The sequence below is a fragment of the Ceratotherium simum genome, chromosome 13 (genome assembly GCF_057802395.1).
Source record: "Ceratotherium simum simum isolate JZ-2026a chromosome 13, ASM5780239v1, whole genome shotgun sequence".
In the NCBI taxonomy this organism is placed as follows: domain Eukaryota; kingdom Metazoa; phylum Chordata; class Mammalia; order Perissodactyla; family Rhinocerotidae; genus Ceratotherium; species Ceratotherium simum.
Window position 1 is genome coordinate 37,644,409 of NC_141912.1, and position 20,950 is coordinate 37,665,358.

The window sequence follows — 20,950 nt, forward strand, 5'->3', positions numbered from 1 at the left end:
GTCCTGCCCCTGCGGGGAGGGGACCCCGTCCTCCTGGAGGGAGGCGGGCATTTAATTCCTTTACTGCCACAGCGTGTCAGGGAGGGAGACACCCTCTGATAACCATCGGAGGTTTCGCAACTCGATGTGTGAAGCCTCCGGGCTGAGGGCTGAGCAGCGCCGCCTGTTTGGGCTGGCCCTGCTTGGCAGCTCCCAGGTGCACCCAGCATGGGCAGAGGGCTGAGTCTGGGCGGGAGATGGCTCTAGCCATGCAATGAAGCCAGGGGGTTGCTCACAGGACCAGGACGCTGTGCACACATCTCGGGGGCCTTCTGCACCTCGTCCTGGGCCTTTGGGGCTGCCTCCTGGCGGAGCTCAACAGGGCCAGGCGGCAGCTGCCTGAACCACCTGTGGGTGTCCCAGCCGACTGGGGAGAGACAGCCACATTCCAGGCTCCAGGCTGGCAGGGAAGCGTGGCCGCGAGTTCCAACAGGAGGGCAGCCAAGCTCAGGGAGGCAAGCGCTGAGGAGTAGTTCCTCCCCCGACGGGAGGCCCCAGGCTGAGAAGATGGAAGAACAGGTGTTCAAAGGGGACCCGGACACCCCTCATTCCATCTCCTTCTCGGGCAGTGGATTCCTCTCCTTCTACCAGGCCGGGGCTGTGGACGCCCTTCGGGACCTGGCCCCCCGGATGCTGGAAACGGCCCATCGCTTTGCCGGGACATCAGCAGGTGCTGTGATCGCGGCCCTGGCCATCTGCGGGATTGAAATGGGTAAGGCCTTTGTTCTGGGTTCCCTGGGGAGCCTCTGGAGGGATTCCCCAAAGCAGAGCCCGAAGATGGCTTGGGCATGATTGTGGGAATAAAGCCAGGCCTTCTGGGTGGCAGGAAAGGAAGAGGTGGGTCGAGTGGGATGGGGGTAGCTGTGACATTTGAGACTGGGGTCTGCCAGGTCCCAGTCTCTGACTACTGGGTGAGCTTGGACCCGTCTTCCCCTCAATGCTCTTGCCTGTTATGTCTTGTCTCCCAGGGCTTGGGAGCGGGGAAAGGCGGTATCTCCCTCCAACCTCCTGGTGTCAGAAGTCACACCATGACACAGCCACCCATTGGGGTGAAGTGTTGCTCCTGCCTGGCCTTGTTTAAAATGCAGATATCCTTGGGAAGGGCAACACTTCACGTCTTGATCACCTTGGTGGGAAGGGATTTGTCAGACCACCTTCCAGGTGGCTGGAGAGGTGAAAGCTCTGGGGCTGGAGGGATGGACGGAGGGCCGGCCAGAGAGGGAGAAACTGGGAAGAAGTATGGAAGATCTCCCTTCACCTTCGACCCTGCTAGTCCAGGGGCCCCAAAAAGAAGGATGGGGCCAACCACTGACCCAGAGGGCAGAAGCACCATCCTGTGCAGAGGGAGCAAACACGTTCCTAGCAGCCCTGCACAGCAGACCTAGACCTGGTACTGGATCAGCCCAACATCCTCACAGGCTGCCTTGGGTGCAGTTATTCATTTACTGCCCTACCGTTCCATGCCAGCTCCATTCTAGGCAATGGGGACAAAGTTCCTGCCCTCATGGAGCACAAATTCTAGAGAGAGGAGACAGATAATTAACATTCAAACAAATAACCTTATGATGTCATATCAGGAAGTGATAAGATCTAAGAATAAAATTACAGCAGGAAAGGGTCAGAGAGTAAAGTGGGGACTATTTTAGAAAGGGTGGTTGGGGAAGCCCTTTTGGAGGAGGTGACATTCAAGCAGAGACCTGAGTGAAGTAGAGAACAAGCCATTTGAGAATCAGGGAAAGAAAGTTCCAGACGGTGGAGCAGCCAGGGAGCCAGTGGGGCTGGGGAGTGGTGGGTGAGAAGGAGGGAGGTGCAGGATAAGGCTGGAGAGGCAGGCAGGGCCACATCACGTGGGGCCTTGTAGCCTGAGTAGTCAGCTCTGATTTCACCCGAGGGAGAGGGGAGCACAGACACGCTGTGAGGGAGGCAATGCAGGGAGGCGGCTGGGAGCATGCGCTCCATCTGGACTGGATCCCAGCTCTGCCATTTCACAACGTGGACCTGGGGGAAATGATTGAACGCTCTATGCCTCAGTTTGGCATCTGTAAAGTGGAGATTCTACTAGTACCTAATTCCCAGGGTTGTTAAAGGATCAACTGAGCTAGTGAGTGAACTGCTTATCATGGTGTCTGGCACATGGCAAGTGCTTGGAACGTGTCAACTACCTGGTTTGGGTTTTTAAGGAACCACAACTGCTGGGCAGCAGGAGTTGGAGGGGGTACAGGTAGAAACAAGGAGACGGGTAGGAGGCTGTTGAACATCTAGGCCAGGAATGAGTGTGGCAGCTGCTGGGTAGTGAGAAGCTGTTGGATTCAGGTTATACAATGAAGGTGGAGCCAGTGAGACTTGCTGAAGGGCTAGCCACAGTGAGTGGGGAAGAGGTGCGAGCAGGGCACCTTCCTGCTGGAGACCTCTGCACTGGGTGGGAAGTCTTTGTCTTTGTTTTAAAGAATAATAGTAGGGCCGGCCCCGTGGCTTAGCCGTTAAGTGCGCGCGCTCCGCTACTGGCGGCCCGGGTTCGGATCCCGGGCGCGCACCGACGCACCGCTTCTCTGGCCATGCTGAGGCCGCGTCCCACATACAGCAACTAGAAGGATGTGCGACTATGACATACAACTATCTACTGGGGCTTTGGGGGAAAAAAAAAAAGGAGGAGGATTGGCAATAGATGTTAGCTCAGAGCCGATCTTTCTCAGCAAAAAGAGGAGGATTAGCATGGATGTTAGCTCAGGGCTGATCTTCCTCACACACACACAAAAAAGAATAATAGTAATGTCCATTCACTGAGTACCCCTATGTGCAAGATAATTTTTTTCTTTCTAATATTTCACAAGTAATAAATTCTTTCTCGCTACACAAAATTCAAATAATGCAAAAGTATGTAGAGTTTTTTAAAAAGCCTCCACTCACCCCACTTGTCCCCCATCCCACTCTCCCTCCTGTAGCCAGCGCTAAAGACTCTGCTTGGATCCTTCTAGATCTTTTCTCATACACAGAATCCTCTGTGAATGTAGAGTAATGCTTCAGTCACACAGAGGACCCTAGGACAGGCCTTCATAAAGGGGCTGAGGTGAGAGCCCCCACTCCCTCGTCCTGGAGTCACAGAATTCCTGCCCTTGGAGACCCCTTGCCTCTGGAATTCTCTCCCTTTCTGGGTATCTGTGTCGCTCCCCTGCTCCATTGCGCCCACTCTCCTCATGTCTTTATTTCAACATCTTAAAATACACCACCTGAGAGAGTCAATGGTGTCTTCATCTTCTGGCATTTAAGGACTTTTCAGAATTAATTCAGTGCAACCAGTTCAATAAGTACCGTCAAAAACCTACTTGGCCAGGCTGTAACCAGCTCAGACAGCAGGGGAGGGGAACTAAAACCATGAGAAGGACACGTGACTGCGGGTGTAACCAAGGACTGGACCGTGAGCTGCCCGTGACTAGGAGAGGAGTTCAGGGGAGGGTGAGGTGCACGTGGGACTTGCTCTTTTCTCTCAGCGGTGTGTTATGAGATTTTTCTACATCATTCTGGTCTATTGCATTCATTTTAACTGCCATGTAATTTACTCTTAACCAGCACTTCCTTCCTGTCAGGCACTGTTCTAAGTCTTTGGCATATTGACTCATTCAGTCCTCTCAACAACCCTCTGAGGTGAAAACTATTATATCTCCATTTTACAGAGGAGGAAACTGAGTCACAGAAAGCTTAAATAACTTGCCTAAGGTCATACAAACAGTACTTGGTAAAGCTGGGATTTGAACCCAGTCTGGCCAGAGTCTACACACTTGCCGTTGAAACCACTCTGCTTCTTGACAAAGCAGTGTCAAGGAGTGCGGACGCTAGTTGTATAAATAATGGGGTCAGGGAAGCCTATCTGAGCAGGTGGAATTTGCACACAGACCTGAAAGAGGTGAGGGAGTGAGCCACGAGAGTATCTGGGGAGATCATTCTATGAAGAGGGACCAGTGACTGTGTAACATCCCACCATCAGTTAGAAGCGAAAGACCCAGGACTCGATCTCCTGACATTCTTCAAGGCTCTTTACCTCTTTCAGTATATACTCCATTAAGACTATAGCACGGGTCATTTAGCCATTCTGTTGATGGACATGGCCAAGTTTTTGTTGTTATAAACAATACTGCGCTGAGCATCCTTGTTCGTGTCTCCCATGCCCACGTGGAATGTTTCCCTAGGGTACGCGTCACATTAACCTTACCAGACTTGGCTAAATTATTCTCCAAAGAGGTTGTATCAATTTAACCACTAGCAGCTTATACGAGTTCTAATTCCCCACTGTCAGACTTCAAAGTGTTGTCACTCTAATAAATGTGAAATTATCTCATTTTATTTTGCTTATTTAATCTGCATATCCTGATTACCAGTGATGTTAAGCATCTCTATGTATCTATTGACCACTTATTGTTTCCCTTCTGTAACTTGCCTGCCTGTTCATATGATCTTTTCCTGTTTTTTCTACCATTGTCTTTTTCTCCTTAGCTTGTAGATGTTCTTCATATAGTCTGCACACTAATCATTTGTTAGTTATAGACATTGCAACTATCTTATTCCACTCCATGGCTTGTCATTTTATTTCATGATGTCTTTTGTCATTCAGAAAATTTCCGTTCTAATGCAAATGTATCAATCTTTTCCTCTAACAAATGTGTTTTTTAATATCTTTGCTTTGTTACAATGATTTCATCTGTATTTTCTTTCAAAAGCTTTAAAGTGTTGCTCTTTCATATTTAGGTTAATCCATCTGGAATTTGTTTTGTGGCTAGTTTGAGGTAGAAATCTAAGTTTTTAGTTGTTTTGCCATGTGGAAACCAATTATCCAACACCATCTATAAGCAGCCCTTTCCACACTTGTTTGAAATGCTGTCTCTGGCTTATTCAAGTTCCTGGATTCTTAAGAATCTGTCCTGGAGTCTCTCTTCTCTTCCCCTGGCAAATTTGTCTGTTTCTGCACCAAATCACACAGTTTTAGTCACTATAGCCTTACAATAAGGGGTACATCATATAAGGCAATCCTTCTCCTTCTCCTCTTCCAATTTCTTCTTCAAATATTACCTCTATTATTCTTGACCCCTGTTCTTCCCCACGTGAAAAGCTCTGTTGGGATTTTGATTGAAATAACGTCTTCCCATTTATAAACAGGATCTACCTCTCTATTTCTTCTGCCCTTTTTTGTCCTTCAATAAAGATTTTGTGTATCTTTTATTAGATTTATTAGTTTTTGTTGCTATGGAGAATAGGATCTTTTTTTCTATGGCATTTTCTAATCTAATTGCTTATTGCTGATGTAAAGGAATGTTGATGGCTTTTGCATGTTGATCTTGTTTTGAGAAACCTTGTGAACATTCTTAATAGTTCTGAAAGTTTGTTGGTAGATTATCTCACATTTTATGTGTAAACAATCACAGCATCTGCATATAACCAGAAGTTTGTCTCTTTTTAAAAAAGTCTTCAACACTTGGCCCCCCAGGGCGTCTCTCCTCCAGGCTATGCCCTCTCCTCTTGTTCCCAGCCCTAGCTTTTCTGTCCTGAGATGGTGTGTTTTGTTCCTGTGAAAGCTGAGGCAGCAGAGGGTCCACCTTCCCGCGACGTGTGCCTAGTTCTGTGATAGGGCCAATTTGGGGGCACGTGAAAATGTTTTGTAAAAACACTTAACACAGTGCCTGGTTTTCATTAGAGATATGGTCAAGATTCGTTCATTCATTCATTCACCGGAGGAGAGATGGTCTCCATGATGACCAGTGGGGGGATTCAGAATTTCTAATCTGGTGAGAAGCGGGGCTGGGAACTTGCCTCAAAGCTGTATTTGCATAATCTTGAAAAACAAAATTTTTTCTTATCAAAGAATGGGGATTTGGTAGAGACTTAAAACCCCATCCCCACGTAAGCTACTGCTTGGGACCTTTCCCCCATAAAAACTGCGTGGCTAGCCATCCATCCATCCATCCATTCATTCAAGTGTTTGTTGAGCATATATAGGCCCTGCAGAGTTACAGAGATACAATACAAAATGAAACTCTGCCCTTGCCCTCAAGGAGTTCACAGGCTGCTCAAACTCGCAGGCAGCCACCAAGTAGTTATAATACAAGAAAGTTCCGACTGAATGTTAGAAAACAAAAAGTCATAGGAGTGCAGAGGGAGGGAGCAAACACCTCAAGCCGTGGAGAGCCTCATGGAAGTGGCATCTGAGCTAGTGTTGGAACGGTGTGTAGAAGCTCCACCGATAGAGACAGGTTGGGCAGGAGCCTAGGCTCCTATCGAGGACAAGGCGTGACAACGCATCAGAGTCACATGCTGGGCAAATGTGATACCTCCAGGAGGTGGTGAATAGTGCAGGTCCACCAGCGTCAGGGGTCGATATGAGGGTGTCAGAGAGAGGCAACTTTCAGCTCAGCAAGGGTTGTCCAAGATGGAACAGGCTGTTCCCAAAGAAGAAGACATGTCCTCAGGTCCCCTTCATTCAGTGCAGACTGAGAGGACCTGTAATCCTGAGGGCTCCAGATGCCTGGGCTGAAACCCACAGTGAGAAGTATTTTTTATATTGTGACCCAGTGTAAACACAAATCTAAAAGAGAAGTTTCAGGATAGAATATTTACCATACACTGTGCAGCATTTTCATATTCTCTTCTAGTCATTAAAAGAATCTTCATTAAATCAATGGTCCTCAATCTTGGCTGCACATTCAAATCACCTGGGGAGCTTTAAAACCTCCACTGCCCAGGCTTCTCCCCAAACAAATTAAACCAGGATCTCTACGGGCAGGCCCTGAGCACCAGTGTTTATTCAGCTCCCAGGTGAGTCCAGGGCGCAGCCATGGTTGAGACAGTGCACTTTGGAAAACTAAAATGAACTACCTCCCTACGATTCTATGAGTGTCTGACCAGGCAGTGGAAATGGGCCAGGCATTTCATTTGGAAACCTATAAAATGTCCATCACCATCCTGGAATAATGAAAATTCTGTATCTGATTATTGATGGGGAATGGCTTTTCCAGGGTAAAGAGAAGGCTGGGTTAGTTTCTGTGCATTCCTCTGGCTGGACCATAAATGAGGAAGACTGGCCTTGGTTAAGGGGCTGGTCCATTCCTTCCCCTTAGCCCATCCCCACACCCAATCCACTTTTCAGAGAAGCCAGTGAAGAAGCCTCTTCTGGCTCTTCCCCACCCCCTGTTTTTTTTTTTTTAACTTTTCAAAATAGCTTTATTGAGATATAATTCACATAGCCTACAATTCACACATTTAAGGTGTATAATTCAACGGTTTTTAGTATATTCACCAAGTTGTGCATCCAATATCACAATTATAGAACATTTTAATTATCCCCCAAAGAAGCCCCAGTCCCCTTAGCTGTCACCTCTCAATTCCTCCATTCCGCCAAGCACCCGGCAGCCACTAATCTACTTTCTGTCTGTACATTTGCCTATTCTGGACATTTAATATAAATGGAATCATATAACATGTGGCCGTTTGTGTCTGGCTTCTTTCACTTAGTATGACATTTTCAGAGTTCGTGCATGCTGTAGCATGTGCCAGTATTTCACTCTTTTTTATTGCCAAATAATATTCCATTGTGCAGATATAACCCATTTTGTTTTTTTTGTTTTTTTTTTTAAAGATTTTATTTATTCATTTTTTTCCCCCCAAAGCCCCAGTAGATAGTTGTATGTCATAGGTTCACATCCTTCTAGTTGCTGTACGTGGGACTCGGCCTCACGTTGGACGGAGAAGTGGTGCCTCGGGGCGCGCCCGGGATCCGAACCCGGGCTGCCAGCATCAGAGCGCGCGCACTTAACCGCTAAGCCACGGAGCCGGCCCCAATATAACCCATTTTGTTTATCCATTCATCAGGTGATGTACATTTGGGTGGTTTGTACTTTGGGCTATTATGAATAATGCTGCTACGAACATTCATGTACATTTAAAAAACTTTGTAGGAGCCAGCCCGGTGACCTAGTGGTTAAGTTCACGTGCTCCGCTTTGGTGGCCTAGGGTTCGCAGGTTCGGATCCTGGGCGCAAACCTATACAACACACATCAAGCCACGCTGTGGTGGCGTCCCACATATAAAATGGAGGAAGATGGGCACAGATGTTAGCTCAGGGCTAATCTTCCTCAGCAAAAAAAAAATAACTTTTTAATAATTTTTTTAATGGAAAAATTTCAAACATATTGGAGAGAATAATATAATGAACTCCCAAGAACCGTCATCTAACTTCAACAATTATCAGTATTCACCAATTCTATATGTCTCTATATGCCTCCCACCCTGCTTTGTTTTGTTTTGTTTTTTATATTTTTATTTTAAAATAATTTAAAATTCTCACAGAAGTTGCATGTAGCCTCACCTGGCTTTGTTTTGCCAGAGTGCTTCGGAGCATGTATTTGTCTACAGATAAGGACTGTGAGTCTGAGGAGAAGCCTGGGGGAGCGAGGCTGGTTGATCTCCTCAGAGCACAGGATAGTGGTGGGCAGGCGTCAGGTTCAGTGGCTGTTCCCCTGCTGGGGGAGGGGAGGGCGGAGAGGAAGGAGTGAGGGACGGGGGGAACCGGGGACTGAGCTGACTTTTAGCCAAGCTTATCAGGTGACTTTGTTTTGTCCTCTAAAAGTAATGCTTTCCAGGGGTCAGCCCAGTGGAGCAAGTGGTCAAGTGTGTGCGCTCTGCTGTGGCAGCCCAGGGTTCGCCGGTTTGGATCCCGGGCGCGCACCGACGCACCGCTTGGCAAGCCATGCTGTGGCGGCATCCCATATAAAGTAGAGGAAGAAGGGCATGGATGTTAGCCCAGGGCCAGTCTTCTTCAGCAAAAAAAGAGGAGGATTGGCAGATGTTAGCACAGGGCTGATCTTCTTCACAAAAAAAAAGAAGTAAAAAATAAATAAATAGAAGTCATTATTTCCAATACCTCTCATGCTGCCTTCTCAACAATGCCAACCCCAACCTTCCCCACAAACCCCCAAACCACTAGATAAAATATTGAAAGGGTGGGGCTGAGGGTTAGGGCTGGGAGTGGGGGCTCATTCCCTTCCACAGCCATCTCAGGATATGTCATATCTCTGTGCCATTGCTCAAGCTGTTCCCTCTCCCAGGGATTCTGTCCCCTTTCTTCTCTCCATATGTTGCATCTCCCCACCCCCCAAGGCCTACCTCAGCCGTCACCTCCTCTGAGAGTCTCTCCTGATTCCCACCAGGCACTAAATCCTTGGTGCTCCCACAGCTGGCTCTAGGATAGCACTTGCCTCAGAGACCAGAATCCCCACTGCAAAGACCACTTGACTAGGAAGCAAGATCTCTGGATTCTGAGAACAAAAGTGTCCTACAGTCAGATTATGAGCCTAGCTTGCCATACACATTATCCTCATGTGGTCTTTCAGAACGGGGTTTATAAGGAGTCAGGTGCAGTGCAAACCAAAGCTGGTCTGACCCCAATGTCCAAAGTCTCTCCAGCCCTCCCTTCCCTCTGGTCCCAGGAATCCACTCAGCAGTGAGCGACCTTGGACAAGCCCCGCTGAGCCTCAGATCAGCTTCTGTACAATGAAAGAGAGCAATGCCCACCTCCCCCTCCCCCAAGCTGGCTCTGGGAATCAGCAGGGGTCTCTATGAACGAGCTTTGCAAACTCAGGTTGATACTGTAGTCGCATTGGTTGGGATAGCAGAGGCTTCAACAAGACAGAAGAGCATTGCTCACTCATGTGGCCTTTGCACTCCAGCCCCACAAGGCTGGTGTGGCATCTCCACAGAGTTAGGACCCAGGGTCCTTCCATCGTGTTACTCACAGTCCAAGAGGACTCCCCGCTATGACAGTGTTCCAGCTAGTCAGAAAGAGGAAGGGGGAGGGCACGTCTCTTCCCTTTAAGGGTAGGCCTTGAAGGTGACACGCATCATGTCACCTTACATCCCATGGATCAGAACTTAATCGCCTGGCCACACCTGACTGCAAGGGAGGCTGGGAAATGTAGACTTTATTCTGATAAACCATGTGTCTAGCAAAATTGGAGGTTCAATTACTATGGAAGAAGAGGAGAATGGATGCTGGGGACAACTAGCAGTCTCTGCCATGACAACCATAATTGGAGTTATTATGATGGTGGAGAGACTACCCCTGCCTGGGACCAAGAGCATGACTCCATAACCACAAAGTCAAGTCCATCTGTTGGCTGGGGAGGGGCTCAGCTCTGAACCATCAGTAGGCTGCCTTCTTGGAAGCTGGGGGTGTGAGTGCCTCAGTCCTGCCGAGGGGCTTGGGCAGTGTGCCATGGCACTCACTGCATCCCCTACCCAGAATGACCTTCTGTTCTTTGCTCTAGAGATATCACCTCTTCCCAAGACACCCTCCCATTTTACCCCACTCAGTCTCTTTCTAAGATCTCTAGTTTATCCATAGAATCTGTCCACCTATTCTAGCACTTGCTGGTGGACTGCATTGTTTCAGATGAAGTGTCTCATTTCATCAACTGGATTGGTTGAGCAGTCTGAGATCTTATGGGTCCCAATGGCTCCCACAAACTGCTCATCAAACAAAAGCCACTTGAAAACCCCTCACAATCACTGGCCGTTGGCAGGCAGGATACTGAATATGTCTTTGCAATTTCTATTTTGAGATTTACCTGGCTCTTAAATAATTTTCTGTAGTTATGGTATGACATAATACTAGAATGTCGTAGAAAGAAGGTTGGCGAGTTCGACTCCTTCATTTTACAGATAATTGTACTTAGACTTTGGGAGAGGAAGTGACTAATTGGAGGGAGGTGGACCTCACTTAGGCCAATGGTTTCCAAACTGTGTTCCAAGGAACCCCAGTGATCTACGGGGGTGGAGGGGTGGGGACAGAGGAGCAGGAAGAGGACACATACTGAAGGCCTGGGGCCTCCCCCTCAGCTTCCACAAGTATAGTCTTGCTATCGTCCATCTTATACGTGCGGGTTCTAAAATTTCACTTAAAGAAGGTCTTCCAGTGATTTTTATTTGTTTGAAAGCCACTGTTGGAGCCTAATCCCCGCAATGTGTAGACAAGATGTCGAGGACCAGATTCTAGCTGAATTACGATGATGAAATAGACCATTCATCCCTTCATCCTTTCTAGGGCCTGGGGAGCCAGCAGTGAACAAAACAACTGTCCACCCTCATGGAGCTGACATTCTCTCCGTGAAATCAAACCATCAATGAGATAAACACAGCCCTGCAGCGCAAATGTGCTTGTGTTCTCAGAAAGGAAGGCGGCTGTCCTTCTGGACAGGAAATGGGCTTCAAAAGGACCTGGCAAAGCACACGAGAGGGCCAGGGAGCAGTGGGGGCCCTCACCCCACAAACGTGGGCACAGCAGGACCCAGCACAACTCCTCCCATGGAGACAGAGGACACTACAGGTGTTATGGTCTGCCTCCCACACCTGGTCCAGTGCTGCCTCGGGCAGCTCCTGCCATTCTGGTGACCAAAGGCTTCCTGGGGCCCTGGAGCCAAGGGCGGCCGGAGTTATTGTCATTGGCAGGTGGCTCAGGCGTGTACTGGGCATCAGGCCCACTGGGGCCTGAGGGGCCAGTGCTGTGAAGACAAGACTACGTCTGTGAGAACCCTGGCTCTCGTAACTCTTTTCCTTGGTCACTCGTGTGCCTGTCTTTGTCCAAACAAGACACCCCAGATTTGGTGGAGAACGTAGCTCCCAGGAAGGAGGACGGAGCTGGAGTCCCAGCTGTGGGTCCTTGGCCACCCAGTGACCTGCCTCAGACTCGGTTTTCCCATCTGTAACTTGGGAGTGACATCACATCCTTGGACATTGCAATGAGGGACAAAAGAAGATGCAGATGTGCTCCTGGCACAGTGCCTGGCAAATATGAGTCACAAAATGAGTCTTTGGTAATGAATGTTGAATGAATGGATGAATAAGTGAAAAGAAAATTATCTTGAAGTAGAAAAGCGTAGGTAAAGCAGCATTTTTCAAACGTAACTGAAGAATGTCGTAGAGAATTTATTAAACTTATTAAAACAAAGATTATTGAACTCTAACCTAGTCCAATTAATATTTTAATTGGGGGCTCATCTGCACAAGGACTTGGCGGGAATTCTGCTTGGCCTGGGCAGTGGAAGGACCCGTCCGAGCTGGTTTGCCTTGGCCCTGGCCAGGCACCCCAGGGTTATCACCAACACAGGACCAATTTTCATGTTAAATACCTTGCAGGCTGTGTCAGCTCAAGCTCTAAACCCCAAGTAACGCAGGCTTGGGACTGAGAGTTTTGATGGGAGACTTTGTGTTTTTTCACCCAGAGCCCTGGGCAGAGACGAGCCGCTGGAACCATTCACTGGCCCGGCAGGTGTTGGAGGGGGCCGGCTTTAAGCAGGAGCATCTGCCCCTCACACAGCCCAGGACCACAGTCCCCATCCCTGCCAGTTTCTGGTCTGATAACATCATCAGCTTTCTCTCTCATGGCTTTCAGGTCCTTCTTCAGTTCTTTCTTGTGAGTTCAACCACGTCTCACAGTTTAATTTAATTTAATTAATTTATTTATTTATTTTGTGAGGAAGATCAGCCCTCAGCTAACATCTGATGCCAATCCTCCTCTTTTTGCTGAGGAAGACCGGCCCTGAGCTAACATCCATGCCCATCTTCCTCCACTTTACACGGGACGCCGCCACAGCATGGCTCCACAAGAGTACGTCAGTGCGCGCCCGGGATCCGAACCGGCGAACCCTGGGCCACCGCAGCGGAGCGCGCGCACTTAACCGCTTGCGCCACCGGGCTGGCACCTTCATTTTGTTTTATATCAGGCTTTTTGTTGTTATTCCTGGAACTGGAGAGGTTCCTTTTTAGCTCTGCCCGCTATATTGCTGGAGCTGGAAGTCTCTGCAGAGTTCTTTGAGACATGAATGAGAACCTCTATTTTTTCCTGTTGCAGGTGGGGTGTGTATGTGTCTGTGTGTGTGTGTGTGTTGCCCAGATGTAACCTCGAGTTCAGTCCTGGCTGCTAGGTACACTTTCACAATCAAAACGTCTTCCTCAAAATTCATTCCCAGAGTTGTTTTTCTGCCTGAAATGGCAGCTTTTTCTGTAAAAAGGCACTCTGCTCTGCTTCACATCTTAGTGTCACGCTAATAATGGCTATTTATCAAGCACGTAGAATGTGCCAGGCATTGTGCTCAATGCTTTGCACGAATCACTTACTTTAATCCTCTCCCAACTCTGTCAGTAGATACTGTATTTATTCCCATTTATACCCAAGGAGGAAACAGGTATATAGAGATTAGATAACTTGCCCAGGTTTATACAACAGAACCAAGCCTGGGATCTCTCTTAATTTCTATGTTCTGCACCCTCTCTAATCATGAGTTCAGAAGTTGCTTTGCAAGCAACCTGACAGCTTTTCTGCCAAACTCCATGGGCCAGGCAATCATTCGCACATTGGTTAAGAAAGTGAGATCAAATGACATGTTATACACAAAAAGGACGTTTTATAAAGTGCTACAGAAATGACATCACTACGTGATGGTGGTTGTAACTTGTACTACCACGTTGGAATCAGTCTGTTTCAAGTTACCCAAAGTAACTTGTTTACATGTTTTAACTGCTCCAACCAAACGGATAAAGATTTATCTGCCCCAAAAACCCCTTTGGACTCTTAAGTAGAACAGAACTGAACGGAAAATCGGGTAAAACTCTGAATGTGTTGATTACACAGTAGCAACATCTAATTATTTTGAAAGCAACTCATCATCCAATTATTTGGAAAGTCACTCAGGTGACATACCTGGATCCATTCCCCCCAGGTGTTCACTGAGCCCCTGCTGAGCTGCAAGCACCGTGTGTCTAACAGCCTTGGTCCATCTGTGTTTTTTTACTTTAATAATAATAAACTTGTTATTCTGGAATAATGTTAGATTTACAGAAAAGTTGCTGAGATTGTCCAGAGAGTTCCATACATCCTTCACCCAGTTTCCCCTAATGTTATCATCTTACATAACCATGGTACATTTATCAACATGAAGACATCAACACTGGTACCTTACTGTTAACTATAGATCTCACCAATTTTTCTACTAACGTTCTTTTTCTGTCCCAGGATCCAATCCAGGATCCCATAGCCATTTCTAAACCAGCTCGCTTAGAGAGTATTAAAATAGCATTGTTTTCTTTGCTTCACTTTGGGATTAAACTCAGCAAAGGCAGTTGAGCTCCATTTCCAATTCTACAGGGAAAACAAGCAAACAAACAATAAACAAACCTCCGGACTGGTCTGACTCCCATTTGAGTTAGGAGGTGACCCATCAATCCTGAGGGTAACCCAACTCTGTCCTCATGAGACCATCACATAAGGCAGAATCTCCCCCTCAGTCCCAGCTCAAGGTCTTGTGTCCATCGATGTGGCGGCAAGAGTTAGGAGCAGGCTGGACAGAGAGAACTGCTCTGTGGTTTGCCCTATCACAACCCCAAGTCCGGCTGAGTCACTGAAGAATTCCAGCTTTCTGACCACCAGTTGGAAAGATTCCTACCAGCCCAGTAGATAAGACACTCTTTGATCTCCTCCTTCAGTTCATTCATCCATTCATTTATTACCACTCATTGTTAATTTAGTCAGCAAACATTTATTAAGTCCCTACAGTATGTCAGGTACTGAATTAAGTGCTGGGGGTATAATGGGGAACAAAACAGAAATTGTCCCTTCTAAAGGAACATTTATTCATTCTTGAATACCTACTAAGTGTTCAACACTGAGCAATAATGGGGAGAAGGGTGTTCTGGGCACAGGCCCTGTCCTCAAGGAACGCAGCTAGCCAGAGACACAGGACAGGCCACTCAAGACAGCCTGAGAGAAATAGTGCAGACAGTAAGGGGGAAAGAGAGAGCTAACAGCAAGGGTGATGAGGGGAGGCTTTATGGAAGAGGCCCCAAGCTTATGCTGAGCTTTAGGGTGAGGTCTGTATAGATGGTAAAAAAAAATTAAAAAAAAAAAAAAAGTGTGTGTAGTGGGGAGAAAAGCAGGATTGTGCACTGTGTGTTTGCTAATGAGAGAAGAGACGACCTGGCCTGAGAAGGGGCTTTGGGTGTGGGGGTAGAGGAGCATATGTTCGAAGATGTGATTTGGGTTCCATTGCTCTAAAGAGAGTCTTTCTGTCTCCCAGGGACATCTGAGCCCTTAGGAGGTGGGCCTAAACTAAATCCTAGAAAGGCAGATCCCAAGAGCCTTCGTGGAACCACCCCCTCGCCTTGCAGTGGGAAACGGGGGCTCTGAGAGATGAAGGGCACATTCCTGGTGGATGCAGTGAGCTGTGGTGGAAAGCACACTGGCTTTGGGGCCCTCAGGGGCCTAGCTTCAAGGCGTAGCTCACTGCTTTCCAGCTGCATGACCTTGGGCAAGTTACTGGTTGAGTCTCCATTTCCTCATCTGTAAAGAGGAGACAACCACAGCACCTACCTCAAAGAAGTGTCCTGAAGGTTCAATGAGACAATGGGGCCTCAGAGTCTGGCACAGTGCCTGGCAACCAGGAGGCACCAAAAAGTGGTAACTAAGTAAGAGTGGTAAACAGTGGGGTGGAACTAGAACCCCGTGGGTTCATGAGAACTTCAAGACTCACGTAACATAGATGGAGAGAGATGTGGGTAATAGACCCAACCAACTGAAGTCTTGGACAGCTGGGGCAGTGAATAACTCCAGTCAGCAGAAATGAACTTTAGCTATCATGGGTTTTGATAGAGGAGACATGGATGTTCCTCTGCAGTGATGCCTTAATTTGAGCAAATCTCGAATGGGGAGATGCTCTGAGATGGCCTTTCCTCTGTACAGCAGAGGCTCACCTGGAAGTCCCCTAACCACACACACACACACACACACACACACACACACTCACACCCCAAAAGACAACTCTTAAGACTAGATGGTGACTAGTTCACAGCTCTCGCATTATCCCAGCGTCCTCTCAGTAGGGCAGGAAGAGTTTGTAGGGTAGGACAGGCCACAACCTGGAAAGAGGTGCAGCACTGGTTTCTACCTTGGTGCAGGATCCCAAAGGGACTTCTGGGTCCACCAAAGCAAACAGAGAGAAAAGAGCCGAGACAATGGCCCTGAGAACTTGTGAAGTTCCAGAGAACTTTCTAGACACATTCCTTCTCTGCCTCTTTCATCTCAAGGTGATCAGTAGATCCTTTAGTGGAAGGTTGGGGAGACTGTGCCTGGATCCTGGGGAGAGATATACGGGGGCAGGGTGATAGGAATCCAGGTGATGAACAGTGTGTGTGTGTGTGGGGGGGTGCTACTGTTTCCACGGCAACCTGATAGAAGCTGATCTGAACTTTTAAAGCCAATTCTTTAGTAAACTCTTAGGGTTAGAAAAAGGTCTGTGTGGAAGACTGTTATTGTCTATTAAAAAGTATTGTTTTTTGGTTTTTATTTTTTTAAGTACTTCATAGGTCAGAGCTGTTTTGCTTTCGGCTAAAGCCTATAATGCATTCAGACTAGAGTAGAAAAATGTGAGTTTTCTCATACATTCTAGTTCCAGTTTCTGCTAACATAGACTGTGTGACCTAAGGTATATCCATCCTTCGTTCATTTCTTCAGCCAGCCAGCCAGCCAGCCAGCCAGCTAGCCATTCAGCCATATTTATTGAGCTTAACCTCTATCCTGGGCTGGATTTCTTACCTGTAAAATGAGAGAATTAGTCTGGTTTAGTATTTTTGACCTAGGCTCATAGAATCCTAGGAGTTTCTGGATGGTGTTTTCAGGGGCTTCCTTCCTAGGATGGGGTGGGCGATTGGACAGGGTCTGAGACCACACTTGGCTTCAACCCAGAACAGCCCTATTTTTAGCTGTTTCATATATTGGGCTTCCACTTGAGATTTCTTTTGAACAAAGGCTCCCTGACTGAAAAATCGCTGCCACAGAGGGTCTCTATTGGTCTTCCAGCGGCAACACTGCAGCTTCAAGCCAAGTTGTTTTTCAGTCAATGCCCCTGCAGTGTAGGGTATAGAAATAAAACGGTGAATAAGCCCGGATCATTGTCCCTCAGGGACTCGCTGTCACTGTGAGGATAAACTGAGATTATAAGTGTGAAAACCTGCTTGGGTAAACGACTGTTGTTAAGATAATAATAATTATTATTATTACGGTGGAGTCAGGCAGTCAGACATACCCACAGGGAAATGCAGTCTGTAATTCAGCCTGCAATTAGCGACCAGGTAGGAGCAGCAGACTCGCAGGTGCTCCACACAGGGACTCCGAAAATTGCCAGGGCTTTCCTGGGAAGGCAGCTCTGCTAGTCGACGCCTCCCCACGGGCCACTGCGCCCCCTGCTTCCTCGGAGCCCACCCAGCCGGCTGCTGGGGAAGCAGAGCCGGCGGCGGGCAGCGCCTCGCGGTGATTGGCTGAGCCGGAGGTTGTTGCTAGGCTACCAGTCCGCAGGAGACTGGGGCCGTGTAGTCCCATCCTCCATGGCAGATCTACTCCCAACAGCAGACCTAATTCGGGCACCCCGTGAAAGGGATCCCCAGCAGTTTAAATTGTCAGCTGCCAAGTACCCATCTTTCTAGGATTTTTCACTTAGCAAGAGGCGCTGTGAAGGAGGGGAAGAGAAGCTTTCTGTTTTTATTCTCTGGGTCACCTTGAATAGCTGCTTCTCTCTCCGGACCTCAGTGCCCTCCTTTGATATCTGGGTTCATTCATTTATTTATTATGCATGCATGCATTCATGTTTATTAAGTACCTAGCATGTTCCAGGCACTATATCAGGTGCTAGGAACAAAGGGATGAATAAGACAGAGGCCATCTTTCCCTCATGAAAGGAGGAAACATTAGGCACTTAAGCACATAAATAAGATAAACACATATCTACAGGACCAGACCGTGGCCTGGTGGTTAAGATCAGCACGCTGTGCTTTGGCAGCCCAGTTTGTTCCCAGTGTGGCCCTACACCACTCCTCGGTGGCTGTGTTGTGGCAGCAACCCACATACAAAATAGAGGAAGATTGGTGCATATGTTTGCTCAGGGTGAATCTTCCTCAGCAAAAAGAGGAAGATTAGCAATGGATGTTAGGTCAGGGTGAATATTCCTCAGCAAAACAACAAAAAAAAAGATAAACACATATCTAATTATCCCTTCCCCTTCAACAATTTTTCTAAGCCCCCCTTTTTCCCTACTAAATCTGTAGGGTCCCCCAAGTTGACAGCAGAGGGAGTGCTGCTGCCAACTGTGCCCATACAACATTACACCCAACACATCCCCTTACCATGCTCTGAAACAGGGGTACACCCTCTCATCTCCACAGTGCCTTTACTTCGCTCTTTTGCATTTACAAGTGAGCCTGAGCACACCTCAATAAAGATGTGGGACAGGGACCATTGTCACCTATTCAGATGAGAAAGCTTGTCCATGGTCAAGAAGACTTGTCCATGGTCACATGGGGAGTTACTGACATAACCAATGTTGGGCACTTACTATGTGCTGGCATTTTAAAACCTTATCTGCCTCATAACATCACAGTAAGGTAGATTATTATCCCCATTTTACAGGTGGCAAAATTGAGGCTGGAAGAAGTTATTTGACTTGCCAGTGATGACCCAGATAATATGTGGTGAAGCTGGCGTTTGAGCCCAATCTCCTGGCTCCAAAGCCTGAGTTCTTTCCAAGATATGGATCTGGTCCCAAAAAAGAGTAAAAGTCTCTCTGAGTGGCTGAAACTTGGAGGGGCTTCCAAAAGCCCTTCGAAATCTCCCAGTCCCAGGATCTTATTTCTTTTCCTACTGAAGTTCTTGGCACAACAGACTCATAAAACCTGGTGAATTGGCCACACCCATCAATATAGTTAACTGTGTTAACTGTCCATCGGGGATGACCTTGTCTTCAAGCTTTTATTGGGTGACTAAGTCAAGAAGCTCTTGCCTGTGAGCACCTCCATTGCTTGCTTTTCCTCCCTGTCAGGTTTTTATTTTCCTTTGTTCATACACTGACCAAACATTGAGCACCCACCAAGTGTCTGTGGGAGGCTTGGTGGGCGTAGGTGAGTATGGCCCATCCCTGCCCTCGAGTAGCTCCCAGCCTATAGCAAAGGTTTCTGAAGGGCCTTCTATGGGCAAAGCCCGGTGACAGGCCATAGAGAGGGGAGGACCACAAAGACCTGCCTTCGGAGAGTCTCCTGCTGGGCTGGGGAGACAGACTGCACTTGGATGATACAAAGGTGTGAAAAGTGGAAAGGAGCAGAAGTGGCCATCGCAAGTGAGGGTGGGGGTGGGAGCAGCCAATCTTGAGTTTCCTGTGGTGCTGCTTTTAAATCCCATCTTGCTGTGGTCACTGTGGGACATTGTGTCTCAGAGCCCCACAGCCTGCTGCTTGGAAGGAGGGTTTTAAACAGGAGAAGGTGCTGGAAAGTACAGAGATGCATAAAGAAGCAAGCTAAATTTATCCCTCCTCACAGCATTCAGCAATTGCTATGCTTAACACTTGACTTTCTACCAATGGAGACTTGTTTAAACAGATCAGTTGCTTTTCCCTCAGCTGGGAAAAGAGGGAGAGAGAGAGACAGAGAGACAGAGAAAGAGATAATCAGAGACTCTGAAGACAGAGACACACAGAGAGAGACCAGAAGAGAAGCAAGAACAGGCAGAGATAAAGGCATCCTTTGGTACTCAGCCCCAGTGAGCAGCAGGCAAGAATATTAAACTGGGACCAGCCCTGGTGGCCTAGTGGTTAAATGTGGCTCACTCCGCTTCAGCGGTCCAGGTTCGATTCCCAGGCGCAGACCTACACTGCTCTATTAGGGGCCATGTTGTGCTGGCAGCCCACAAACTAAAAAATAGAGGAAGATTGGCATGGATGTTAGCTCAGGGCAAATCTTCCTCAGCAAAAAAAAAAAAAAAAAAAAAGAATACTAATCTGGGCTCCTGAGTGAGAGAAATCAGACAATCTCCTGCCCTCTCCCTCCCTGGCTACACGATTCTGGCTACATCATCGCTAAGTTCCAGATAGCATCATTTTCAGATGTAAGTATACTGGAGATGTCTATATTATTTCTATTATCTTGGCCACTGCTGGGCCACTGGGTCCCTGTCACCCACCACCACCCCTGATTAGTGGAGAGTTGACTGTAAATGGATAAATACAAAAGCTATGATTAAAATAAGCATTACAAGACTAAATATTTGACCTAGCATTCCCATCTCTAGGAATTTATTCTAAGGAAAATAATTAAGGACACAGGCAAAGAATTTATCATGAGATTATTCATTGCAGTGTTGTTTAGAAAAGGAAGGAAACAAACTAAATAGCCAACTCCTGTTGGAGACCTGCTCAAGAAACCTTTCCAAAAGCTTTCCATGCTGCTTGTAAATTAGGTTATACACGGATACTTATTGATTTGGAGAGACATGATTTATTAGGTGAAAAATGCAAGTTACAAAATAGTGTGTATAGTATGACTCCATGTAAGTATTCTTATACGTAAGAATAAACCGTGGCTTAGCGGTTAAGTGCTCGCGCTCTGCTGCTGGCGGCCCGGGTTTGGATCCCGGGCTCGCACCGACGCGCCGCTCGTCCGGCCATGCTGAGGCCGCGTCCCACATACAGCAACTAGAGGGATGTGCAGCTATGACACACAACTATCTACTGGGGCTTTGGGGGAAAAAAATAAAATAAATAAAATTTAAAAAAAAAAGAATAAATATAAAATATATAGTCTAGGACAACATAAACCAAATGTTAATTTCTGTGTGGAGGGATTTCAAGACATTTTAATTTTTTTCTTTTTTGCTTATCTGCATTTTTTTGGATTATTTTTTCCCCATTGAACATGTATTTCTTGTGCAATGCAGACAGATTTCCTTCCGTGGGTCCCAGCGAGCGCCCCCTGATGGGAGGCCGGGAGTGTATGGCCGGTTGAACCATGTGCTCCTGACTCTGAGGCATTGTGAGAATGGCCACCAACCCTTGTGAGGCCA

The 20,950-nt window shown here is 47.3% G+C and overlaps 1 protein-coding gene across 1 annotated transcript in view; it reads left to right on the forward strand.

The window, feature by feature from the left end:
• The first annotated feature begins 546 nt into the window (after positions 1-546).
• Positions 547-20,950, forward strand: part of PNPLA1 (patatin like domain 1, omega-hydroxyceramide transacylase) — a 42,500-nt gene continuing 22,096 nt past the window's right edge. The window contains 1 exon segment of the mRNA XM_014782769.2: positions 547-751. Within this exon segment, the coding sequence (XP_014638255.2) occupies positions 547-751 (205 nt within the window).